The sequence below is a fragment of the Glycine soja genome, chromosome 6 (assembly GCF_004193775.1).
Source record: "Glycine soja cultivar W05 chromosome 6, ASM419377v2, whole genome shotgun sequence".
NCBI classification, from domain to species: domain Eukaryota; kingdom Viridiplantae; phylum Streptophyta; class Magnoliopsida; order Fabales; family Fabaceae; genus Glycine; species Glycine soja.
In genome coordinates, this window is record NC_041007.1 from 12,152,956 (window position 1) to 12,166,373 (window position 13,418).

The 13,418-nt window shown below is 30.1% G+C and overlaps 1 protein-coding gene across 1 annotated transcript; it reads left to right on the plus strand.

The window, feature by feature from the left end:
• The first annotated feature begins 3,606 nt into the window (after positions 1 to 3,606).
• On the plus strand, positions 3,607 to 9,738 carry LOC114414334 (probable serine/threonine-protein kinase At1g54610). Its single transcript, XM_028378604.1, has 7 exons — positions 3,607 to 3,999; positions 4,335 to 4,619; positions 5,313 to 5,624; positions 7,162 to 7,383; positions 7,992 to 8,086; positions 8,332 to 8,449; positions 9,142 to 9,738. The coding sequence occupies exons 1-7, from the start codon at positions 3,607 to 3,609 to the stop codon at positions 9,460 to 9,462; spliced, it is 1,746 nt and encodes a 581-aa protein (XP_028234405.1). The 3' UTR covers positions 9,463 to 9,738.
• Positions 9,739 to 13,418: the final 3,680 nt, after the last annotated feature.

Below are 13,418 nucleotides of genomic sequence, written 5' to 3' on the forward strand. Positions count from 1 at the left end.
TAGTTTTTAAGGTCCTTTTAATATTATATTTTAATTTGAAATAATAACGATTTGCGTTAAAAGTTAGCATAGATAATTTTGATTTAAAAACTACATTTAAATTTTGTCTTAACAAAAAATAGAAAATAACTATCTTATAAAAAATGATTTCAAAGGACTCATGTAACTTAATTGTTAATTTTCTTCATTTATAACGTTTTTTGTTTTGTTTTACTGCATCATATAACGTTCTACTTCATCAAATATATATATATATATTAACTGAAAGGCACATGCAGAACCTTGATTGAAGGATCTAATGGCATGCATGACACTAATATATACCTCCTTTTGACGCAAAGGGTACACGGATGCTTAGTTTGGAACTGCTTCAGTATTATTTTTTTAATAACTTAAAATCACCTTCGAGATCTATTAACACACTTTTCGTCAAATTCCTAACTTGTCCTAGAAAAAGCGTATTGTCTAATTGTATTCAAATTCACTAGGAAACATCAAAATCCCAGAGGAATATTTTAACGCAAAGAGATATATGATGAACAATTTCCATCTGTGGAGACACAAAAGAGGTTGATTTTTATATAAGATTGTTGTAAAATGTTTTACATAATCATTTAATAAAAAATTATAGTAGATATGTTTTTTAAAATTTTATTAAGGTAAAAAAATTTATTATACATGTCAATTTAATAAAAATATAAAATTTCTTTACGATTCTAATAGATAACTATTTGTTCATATAAATATAAAAGAGGAATAAATTACTCTTACTAAAATTACTTCTTTTAATTATTTTTTGTATAATTTTATTAATATTGAATTAAAATATTTTATTTAGCAGATCAAGTTTAAAAAGATATATAAAAATTTTAAATCATCTGATAATTGATTAAATAAATTTAACATAAGTCACCTTTTAAAAAATTAACGTATGAGTTCTAACTTAACAAGCAATTTTCCTAAACAAAAATTAACAAGCAAATATTTACCACCAGTCTACAGCTATGGTACCTTACAATATGACGAAAAAACGGAAAGCTTCTATGATTCTATCAAGTATCAACTGTGAGTCAATTCCCTCTCCCTCTCATGAGTATAATAGACAGGTAAGGACATATTTGTCCATTCATGTTCTTTAAAATTTCCAATGAGGTGCATAAAGTAAAAAACGAGGTGTAGGAAAAGATTAAGCCCCTATTTGTTTGTAGTAAAAAAGAATTGAAAATGAATAATAAAACAAGATAGAACTTATATTTTTACATTTTAATTTAAAATTTTCATCTCAATTTATTTTCATTTCATTATACCAAACACTCTATAAAATTTCCTGCATATTTTGCTCCCTAGATTCCATTACATTCTATTTTACATTTAAGATAGGACTTTCCATAATGCAACAGAGTGCAGAAAGCAAAATAAGAATGAGCAGAAAGTAACAGTCCAGGCAGCAATGGTCCCAGCTAATAAGATGAGCCCAATGGGAGCCCAATAAGAAGCTGGTCCCTACCTCTCCCGTTCAAATTTGCTAGTAGCAGACTTTTTTTAACAAATGCTAGACTTAAAAAAATTAAATACTTGATTTTTGTTTAAACTAATCATTTGACCTAATTTAATCTTTAAAAATTAATATTCAATAATATTTTTTTTTACAGAAATGTTGAATAGTACCTTAAAATTATAAATGTCAGTCATTTAGCCCTTCATTTATTTTAAGCTTAATTGTACTTTTAGTTTTCATAAGCTAAAATTAACTTATAAATAAGTTAATTTATAAAAGTTTTCTCGTATTATTCCTAACCAAAAAGAAGTTCTCTCATATAATTAGCTTGTTTAAAAATTGTTATTTAACTTATGTAAAAATTAATTTTAGCTTATGAAAAAAAATTCATTTGTTCTTCTTAAATTTTTTTTATCTTCTATAAGTATTTATGGAGAAATTTATTTAAACAAACCTTCAGAAGAAAAATAATTTTTTTGTAATTAAGGCCAACTACATGATTATAACTTAGGGTTAATTATATAAAAAATATGAGACTCTATATTTATCCTCTGTATAAAAGTGTTAATTATATATAAAAACATAAGACTCCATATTTATTCTCAGTATAAAAAATAGTAGTATCTTTTGACTGTGCATAAATGTAGATTGATCACACCGGTGATCAACCGTGTAAATGCCTTGTGTATTTTTCCTTTTTGTTTACTTCTTTTTGTCTATATCATAATTGTTATGATAAAAAAGGGTCTCCTGGGTTTAAGAGGAATTAAATGGACACTTATTTTTTTAATTAAATTATTCCTACGGTCATTGTGTTAATTTTATTTTCCGTATTACTCTTTTAAATAGTATGCTATCTGAATAAAGAATGATTCTTTTTTGATCTTGGCACGGCAGCTAAGAATTGAATTGGCAAAGACAGTGTTAGCATCGGTGGATTTGTTTGATGGCATGCAGCTCAGACATTGGAGGACTTTTGAAGATTGTTGTTTATTTGGTAAAGTGGAAAACTGAAGAATTGGAGATTGTACAAATAAATAGAAACAGATAGTGAAAAGACAAAAGAAAATTGGAAAACGTAAAGAAGGAAACTGGCCTCCAAAACACATGTTCGATCCATTAAAAAAAAATGGTTGTAAAGTGCAAACAAAACAACAGTAGTAACTGCTAGATATCATGTGTAAAATTTAGAGCGAGGACTCAACTCTTTAGGCATTTTGCCTTGTTTTTGCTTTTGTACCACAAAAATGTACTTGTCGTCAACATTCCTTATCAAGGAAGGAGTATATTATTGAACCTCTCTTCTTATGTCTAACGTCCGCAATATATAAAATTTATGCATACGAAATTGAAAGTATTGACCGGATCAGGGAAAATGACTGCTCTTTAAAAGTATAATTATTATTCATTTCACCTTAAATTCAACAACTTAGTTTCAACTAAATATGAGCTCAACAGTAATTATCAGCTCTAGAAGAATATTAGTAGGGTGAACTCAGGAAATTTTTTGGCCGAAAATAAATAAATAATTCTTTAAAATATTCTGATCGATTTAAAAAATTAAAATCTTCTGATAAATATTTTTTCATAGATTTACTTTAAAATCTTCTGATTGATCATGTAGTTTAATGTATCAACTTTTCTACACCATGTTAGTAATTGGATGATAGTTGCACTTACTACCATTTATCCTAAAATTAATAATTAGTCTTGTATAGTGTAACGCGCCGCCAGTGTTTTCAGAAAACAATTTCCATATATATGCTGCCGGTTCGTTAGTACCAACCATAGTTGTTACTAGTTGGTCTCAGGAATAATAATCCAATCATTAAACTTCAAGTTTCAGTGTCACGCTCAATCACCGTTGACGGAGAACGCATTGGTCTATTCACCATCCTTCCAGTATTCTTGGCCATGCCAGCACAGCTTAGAGGGACGCTTCCATTTAGCTTCTTCTTAATGCTTTTGCCAGTGATGAATTAAATCAAATCATATATAGCCCCCTCTCTGTTTGTAGCTTTCAACCATTATTAACATTAATTTAGTTTATATATATTAATAATATGTCACCTGATTCTTACCGAAACAGAAATATCTGCTATCAATTAATGGGTTGCGTTTGTGGCAAGTTTTCTCCCCCTCGAGAAGAGAGGCCGAGACCACCGCAAGTGAAGAGAGTTGCAAGCAAAGAGGGTTCGAGAACTACGCGTTCCTCTAAGCATGTGGGAGAGGGTGTGAAGAGGGAGACTCAGACACAGAGAGTGAGTGTGAGTGTTAATAAGGATTCAACTGCTAATGATGGTGGTGTTGTAGAAGGAGAAAAGGGAAAAACGGTTGCTAAAAAGGGCAAGACTACTAAGGATTTGGATGTTAAGGAGGAGAAGATGGCCGAATATGGATTTGTGGACGGGTGGCCAAAGTGGTTGCTCGATAATATCCCCGCAAATGTTTTGGCTAAAATTGTTCCAAAGAGCGCTGATTCCTTTGAAAAACTTGCCAAGGTAATATCAACACGACCTACCAACATTTTGAACATTAGCTTAAAATGTTTTAGACTTTTTCAATCGATTAGAAATTATATATAGTAACGGTGACTACGACTTTTGGCTATGGTTGATAAAGTTAATAAACTTACTCCATATATATGATAATATGTGTGATTGGTTCACTTACTCGTTTTGTTTATGTTAATTTGGCGAATATAATTTATTTAACTTACATTGCATTGCATAATGAAATATTTGCGTAATTTATGTGACATGCATGGAGAAACTTCCTTCAGAGTATAGAACTCCCCCAGTGATGAAGTGATTTGAATTTTGATTTTGGGTTGCAGATAGGACGTGGAACATATAGTAATGTGTACAAAGCAAGAGAAAAGGGCACGGGAAAGATTGTTGCTTTGAAGAAGGTAAGGTTTGACACGTCGGATTCTGAGAGTATCAAGTTTATGGCAAGAGAGATCATGATACTGCAGATGCTGGATCATCCCAATGTGATCAAACTTAAAGGACTGGCAACATCAAGGATGCAGTATAGTCTTTATCTAGTTTTTGACTTCATGCAGTCTGATCTCACCCGCATTATCTCCCGACCCGGGGAGAAACTCACCGAAGCACAGGTTGGCTTTCTAGCTACCTGATTCTTTTAACAATTAGATTAGAATTTTAGATGTTTGTGTTGGAGATCTTACATATGATCAAAATAATATATATAAGTGAATAACAGAAGTTAATTTATGATCTAATTTTTGGAGTTAAATTAGTTGTAAAATCCAAATTTTCAGATATGAGAAACTAGGTGACTGTTGTTGGTCCTACACGACCACTCGTAATCTGATCATTTTTATCTGATTTTTTTAACAGTTAGAAGCTTAGAATTTGGTATGTTTGTGTTGGAGATCTCATTTTTATTTAGAGAATAATGTATATAAGTTAAGAATAACTGTTACATATATGAATTAATTTTTAGAGTTAAATTAAGTTTAAAATTCAAATTTTAAGATAATATTAGATACAAGTAATGATTATTTTTGAGTCTATTGAATCATTCGTGATTGAGATGTTATCGAATCACTTGCATTCTGTCTTACAAATTTCATATTCAAGATATACAAAGAAAAACTATCCCCTAAATCATCTTTTGAGTTGAGTTATGGTCAACTCAAATTGTAAGAGTTTGTAATATCAGCACTTTGATCATTATACTAAGAATTAAAAAAATGATTACCTTAGCTTTGTTTGTCAATAACTTTAGGATTTGCAGTCTTTTTGTGACATAATGCAGTTTTTTATTTTATTTTATTTCGTACCAGATCAAGTGTTATATGCAGCAGCTCCTTTCTGGCCTGCAGCACTGTCATGAGACGGGAATCATGCACCGAGATATCAAGGCTTCTAACTTATTAATAGACAGAAGAGGGGTGCTGAAAATTGCAGATTTTGGACTTGCAACTTCCATTGAAGCTGAAAGGCCACTAACAAATAGAGTGGTGACACTTTGGTATAGGGCTCCAGAACTTCTTTTGGGTTCAACCGATTATGGATTCAGCATTGATCTCTGGAGTGCAGGGTGCCTGCTGGCTGAGATGCTTGTTGGAAGACCTATTATGCCTGGCAGGACAGAGGTAACAGTTAGCTAACTTGAGCATATGATCATGAAAGATTTTAGATTCCCATTAATCTCAATCTCATGCATTATAGGGCTCCAGAACTTCTTTTAAAAAAATACGACAAATAAATGAATCCAATCCTATGTATCTAACCTTGTGACTTGTCTACTAAATTAAACTATATTACTCCATGCATATATATATTGTATCATACGGTCCAATATTGCTAATTTTTTTATTAGCAAATGGATGGCGCTAAACTGTCGTCTTTACCAACAAAGTCCGGCAAAATGTCACTTCCGTAATGAAACAACTTTGTTGAGAAAAATAAGATTTATTTCGGAGATCTTCTTTATAGTATTTTGGAAAGTCCAACTCTCTATGTTTCGAATCTCTATACCGTACGGAAATACTATCAATTGTTTTCGTGTTTGATTTCATTTTGCAAGGATTTTTGTTTGAATTTGACGAGGGCCCAAAAAGTTAGTGGAAACAAAAAGGAAATAACAAGGAATTACAGAGGACATCATAATTTAAGCAAATAAATACCTTGCCGTCCAATAATTTTTAAATTAGGAAATTGGATACTATTTCTTCTATTTTTGTGGTTGAAGATGCTTTCCTTTTACGTACGACTCCGAGAGAGAAGGTTACAATATTCATGTCTGCTCATGTCTCATGCATGTTAGAGGAATTCTTGGTTTTCTTTTCTTGTCTTACTAATTCTATTTCCCCTCTCTCTTTTCATTCTGGATGGACGTATATATGGTTGTTTATGTCCTTTTTTTCTGAATTGTCTTAGTAATGTCTTTTTTTATGTCTTTTAAAAATTTAATATGTTTCTTTTTTGTGTTCGATAAAATTAGGAGATAAATTAGCTCATTAAATGAAAAATATTCATTAAAATTAGTTGCTAATTAATTATTGATCGTATAGAAATTTTGGTAAATGCATATATTTTTCATATGTTAATTTATTTAAAATAATTCTTTTTTCTTAAAAATTAGGATAATGAATATTTTATTTTTAAATATTTTAGAGATTAAAAATAAAAATGGATTTATACTATAATTTTGATGATTTTATATATCATAAAGAAATGTTATTTGATGAGAATGAGAGTGAAAGAAAGTGTTCAGAATTTTTAATATAAAAAAAATTTAAAAGAAGAATTCTAATAAGATAGTAAGAAAAAATAGAGAAGAAAAACTAAAACTATAAGTTTTTTTTAAAGTTAAAACTATAAGTTTAAACGGTATATAAATAGGGTAATGAAAAGTCTTTTAAGTTAGCTTTTAACTTATTTAATTACTTTGAAACTTAGTTTGCAAAAAAATATTTGAAAAAATACTACAAGCTAGGGATATGAGCTGTTTTTCCAAACAACTGTATATTGTAATAATCAGGATCTATTATGAAGAAAAAATTGAAATGAAAACTTCATTAGGTTTAAATTTTATTACTCCCTCCCTCCATAAATATAATGGAGTAATAAAATTGTATTGGAAACTAGTAAAATGAGTTGATTTTACGAAGTTTTCCGTGTGTATAGGTTGAACAGATTCATATGATCTTCAAACTTTGTGGTTCTCCTTCAGAGGATTATTTTAAAAAACTGAAGCTAACAACAAGTTATCGGCCTCCAAACCATTACAAATTAAGTTTCGAAGAAAACTTTCAGAATTTTCCTTCCTCTTCCCAGGGTCTCTTGGCTACATTTCTTGATCTCAATCCTGCCCATCGTGGCAGTGCTGCCTCTGCTCTCCAAAGTGAAGTGAGTTTTTCTGTTGTTGCTAATTATGCTTCTTGCTTTTTTTTCAGTTCATTCTATTTTGATTGATGATCTTTCTCTTACAATATCTTAAGTTATTCTTTTGGTTCTTCTATTATTTTAAATTATTCTACTTAGTCCTTCAATTGATAAAATGTTCAATGTGATCTTCTAGTAGCCAAAATATATGCAATGTGACCTGTTTTGTTTATTTTTCACTAATGAGTTAGCCTTGTCCTATGTGTCAGTGAGAAAATGGACCAAAAAAAAAACCACATTGTATATATTTTGCCAATTAGACAACTAAATTGAACATTTTAATAATCAAGAAATAAAGTTGAGTTTTAAAATTTTTGTAATAATGAAGCTTGGATTGGAGGAGCAGAGACAACTTGGAGCAAGATTGATCACTGTTTTGTACCATTAAAGTAATTTGGGTGACCATGGACAACAAGCAATTGAATAATAAAATGAATCTTGCAAAATTGTTTTTGGAGGTTAACTTTAATCCACCAAACTTAATACTGCTGATCTTGGAACACTTCATAAAAATTCCCAAACAATGTATATTGCTCTCAAATTGCAATAAGTTAACTTTTTAGTGCTTCCAGTTCTTCAAATGTAGTCCTTTAGCATGTGACCCTTCAGCTTTGCCAGATATCCCCAAAGACGAGGATGAACGCTTGCAAACTAAGAGAGGCAAAAGGTATGCTATTAATTACCTCAAGACTGAAAATGTTTTTTGTCTCTCCATTAGTTGGACATTTGGACTACTTGTGAAGAGTTGAAAGTAGAGGACAAAATTCAGTATAAGGGGATTTCCAAATGTTATATTTCTACATTCTGAGCATTGAACACCATATGAACTAAATTGTCCGTTTTTTTTTGGTAGCAACAGAATGCAGAATTGGCTTTCAAATATTGAAGTGTTTGTTGCTTTTCATCATGTAGGCAAAGGGTTTCCAAAAGGGGGCAATCATCTCAAACAAGTAGAAGTGATGCTAGTCAGTCAGAAAAGGTCCAAATTACTGCTGAACAACCCCGTGAAGATACAGAATCGTCTAAAGAGGTGAGTCATGATCACACTTACTAAAATCCTTTTAAACAACCTCGTACTATGAATTATGTAATGTTAATTAAATATTAGTTTTTCCATAGTCAAGAAGACCATCTGACCATGTCAAACTTGGACTGTTCAATTGTGGCATGACTTGTTATTATTAGAGAAATGTTGGTAACAATTTTTACTATTCACTAAAATTTATTAAAAAAACAAAATTTTCAGGTTTCCATTTTTTAGTTAATAAGTTTTTCTTCCAACTGTATAGTTTTTAATATGTTTAAACTAATAGTAAAGAGTTTAAAGAATGTGTTACAAAGTGGGATTTGCTAGCAGCCTTCTTATTATTAGTATTAAAAAGTGTTTAATCGTCACCACATGTCTATTGAACAATGCATATTACAGTTTATTGTATTTTTTTCTCACTTCACTTTTTATTCCTCATTCTTATCATTTATTTTTTGTTAAAATTTATTGGTTGCATTAAGTAATTAATTTTAATTATTTAGATTTCAAGAAAAAAATGATAAATAAAAATAATTATTCATAAAATAAGTTGATTCCTCTTTTTCTATATATAATCATTCATAACAAGGACCTGCACCTAATTATGTCAATAAGGCATTTTTTTTAAAGGAAATACCATAAGCCATTAAGTAACAATAAAGATAATAAATTTAGTACATTTTTGGTTTTGACAGAAGAATATGGAACAACACAAGCAGGGTCAAGAAACTGTTCATAGTGCTAGCAGCACATCATCCGGTTCAAGACTCTTTATGACCGAAGGGAGCACGAATGCATCTATGTCCCCAGTTTTTCTCTCTAGTGGCAGTGTCCGAAAATCCCCCAAAATAGAGGGCCACCCTAATGCTCTTAGGAACATAGAGAACTATAGTGCTCTCTTACAACAGACTTCTGTACTTGATATGATCAACCGCAATGAAGGCAAGGAATTTCCTCAGCTTCTCAAATCCTTCTCCGCGTTGGATTTTCGACTTGATTCTGACAAGCTATCATAAAATCTCTATGCCTTACGTAACAAACATATTTAATTTTGATCAATTCTAAACATGCTTTTTTTTTCGTTATCATTTAATTATGATCGTCAGGTCATTAAAAGAGTTTGACTGGTCGAAATCTTTTAAGTAATGTGACGTGAGATGATTAAATGTTAATGTAAAAAAAAAAAAAAGAACTTTGGATCAAAATTAAACTCTAAATAAAAGGCTGGGCCGTGGAATTTGATTATCTGCTTAGGGTGATTTGAGTGCTTTTATTCTAGTATTTATATTTATTTGAGGCACACTTTCCTATCGGAAGTTGTGATAATTAAACGAGTCCCTATTCTGGACACGTTGCAGCTTAGTAATTCTACAGAAATAATCTTCGAGAGTGAAATAAACAGTATAGGATATCCGTTATGAGATTTGCTAAATTTAGAAGATACTGCGATTGTATTTTCGTTTGGATTCAATCTGGAAATCTTTTGTACCAAAAGAATCTGCGAAATCTTTATCGTGAATATACTTTCCTTTATGATTGAAGCTGTTGGCATGTGCTATATATAAGGAAAAAAATCGCTGATAAAAAAAAAATATAAGGAAAAAAATTTCAAGTGGGATTTGAAGATTTTAGGAATTCAAAATAAAACAATGTTGAAGACGATGATTAGATTCCCTTAAAATAATGGGAGTTATTTTAGAAGATAAAGTATATAAATTTTCAATAATACGCATTTTTTTATCAGAAAAAATATTATTTAAAGAATACAAAGGTTAACTGAACCATTTACAACATAGCCCTACCTTATTTAAAATTTTAAAGAGAAACAATAAATAAAGTCGCCTATTTATGACTTATGAGAAATCATATAATGAACTTCGTATTTTTCTTTTCTGCATATATAATTAATTGCAAAGGAACTGAAACTTTTTAGTCTCTTTTTTGGATTTGTTCACATTCAGAAATGGGGGTAATTCCTTCCAACTAGATTTTCTTTAGATATGAGCCTGAATTCAAATCTTGAATAGTTATTGCTAGAGAGATTTGAATCCATTATTACTTAAATAAAATCGATCTAAAAATAAGTAAGGTTTAAAATTAAATTTAAGAGATTTTTTTAACTTTAAATCAGAAAATTATAAGTCAAATTTTTTTTACTAACTTACGTAGTGGATTTTTGTTTTAAAAAACTAATAACAAATACTACTTATTACTATTAGAATCTAAAATTTTGAATACTTATTGATAGTATTTTTTTATTGGTAGAATCTAAAACTTAACCTTATTTTATATAGACTTGCATTCCAAGTGGCCACTTGTTAGAATGAACTTCGTATTTTCTTAATTAAGCGAATTTTTTCTCCTGTAAAACAACATTTCTTCTTTTATTATCGCATGCTTCGATCTTCAGTTCTTCTACTCACGTTAACATGCACAATCTAACAAGTCAAAGGGACAAACATAATAAAATTGGAAGCAAAGCATGGTTTAGTAATTCACTCATAGTGATAATAGTGGTCTACAAAGCTTGTTTTTGATCCATTTGAAACTGCTGCGAAAAGAGGATTTGAGCTTAGCTTCCATGGTGTACATGTTGTAGGATGCTACCCTTTTTCTTCTTTTGAGCTCTGGGTTACCATTAGTGGCCAGAACATCTCTTTTGCTGCTTCTTGGACCGTTGAAGCTGTAAGATGTGGTTCGATCCTCCAACCCAGCCCTGAAGTCGTGATAGGAACTGGAATGATGATAGGCAGAGAAGGGTTTGCCTTTCTCCATGTTCATGCACAAAAATTGAGACAAATTAAGGCATTGCACATATAGAAAAATGATCCCAATTTAAAGGGGTAACGAATGGGTAATTACTTAATTAGTGCGGTCTGCGTGTACTTGAATTATCACCATTCTTGTCCAATTAATATGATATATAGTGGAGTATGGGGCACGAGTCAGTAAGCTTTTCCAAGATGAAATCATTGAAATGAGTGAGTTGTGACATTATATGTTAATGCACACAAATCATTGTAGTATCTACACGAAAAGGTAGATACTTAAAGGTAGTTTATCCATCCATTCTACATAAATGTTTGTTTTCATATTATTAAAATTTATATAGCAAATAGATATTTTAAATATATAAATTACATTGTAATTAAAATTTATTCTAAATAAATATTAATAATTTAAATTATGATATAAATTTATTTTAATTGTTTAATTTAGAGATCGATAAAGATATAAGAGAGAAAAATAAAATAAGAGTACTTTAATATGGTTAAGAGAGAAAGCTTTTGGCTAGCTAGTTAAGCAAATGGTATGTAAATATACATTTAAAGAAATGAAGATCAGAGAAAGAGAAATTCCTCTCCAGTTTTGAATAAAAAAGATGAAACCATTCATTAACTATAATATTTGATAACTTTGTATTTTTTTTTTCATATAAAAATTGAGAGCTTTGGATTATAATAGAATGTAAAAGTAATTAAAATTAAAAAAAAGCGTGTGAATCAAATAATAATATAATTAATTAAAAATAAATTGCATAATACTATTTAAATAATTTTTAAAACAAAATTATAAATGATTAATGATAGGTATATAAATAGACAATTAAAAAGTGCCAATAGTCTTTGTATCCATAATTGTCTCTATAGTGTTGGTTGTGAAGGCAACCACAATGTGATATACTGATATTGATAATTGTGACAATTACAACAACAAAAATGGTGATAAGAACATTATAGCAGAATTGACAACGATAAAATAGAAAATATTGGTGGGATGATGATAGTAACACTATGTGATAGAAATAATGGTGGTGGTGGTACGTGTGAGGTGATAATGGTGACTAGATGGCGAAGACAATTGCAATTAGTAGAAGCACATATTAATAATAAGGGTGATGAGCTCTGCTACTGATAAAAAAACAGTTTATAATGTTGACAAACTATTGTTAATTTATTTTCCAAAAAAAAGAAATAGATAGAAAAGAGAGAGAGAGGGGTATATTAATATACAATTGATCACAATGAATGGGGGGCCAGTCACGATTCACGACAGAGGCAAACAAAGGTGGTGACGTCTACAAAACGCCAGTGGAAATGCCAAGTGCCTCTTACAGAAGCAATACAATTATCATCCCCCACTTTAGTGATCAGACTTGTAAGCAATCAGATTATGGACCGGGGGAATTCCATAATGTTTTGTCCTTAAATAAAAGTTAATTTAGAAGGGGGAAAACAATAAAATGCCTAATTAACATCAAAGTAGTTGTGATACATACAACCACTTATTTTTTTTTTAAATAGAATTTCAACAAGCTATAACTTAAGTGTATTTTAAGAAAAATAAAATTCTAACTAACTAAAAGAACTCTTTGTAAAACACAAGCAAAAATATGTTAACAAATCTCATATATGTGTATAGATGACATGGGTGACAAAACAGGCTTGGCATGCCAATTGTTGGTTATTTTAACCTACTTTCTTCTATATGTGCATAGATATGGGTTGGGATCGAGTTATCAATCCACCAGCCTATTTCGGTCTCTAAAATAAAAAGTGGGGCGAGGCAATCTAGGGCCAGTTTTTTTATAAAAAAAAAAACTAAATTAGGTAAATAAATATGTAATAGTGCAAAATTTTGAATTTTCATTTCATTTTAGTATGGATTATGGAAGTGATATTGTGTTTAAGACCTAATATGTTAATTAGGATATGATTTTCTTTAATATTATTTTAGTTTTTATTTCTTTTTTCAATTTGTTTTTGATGGGTCGACCCACTTTTAAATGGGATGGCTATATTTTTCAATCCGTATGTTAGAAAATGGCTTAGTCATTCTTAACCCATTTTGTTCATGCTAACAACAGAAAAGACTAAAATGAGTTTAGATTGTCTTGTTTTGTTATCCCTGTGTATAAATAGATAAAAAAAAGTATGAGATATAAAGAAAATTTCTTTCTATCTCATACTTT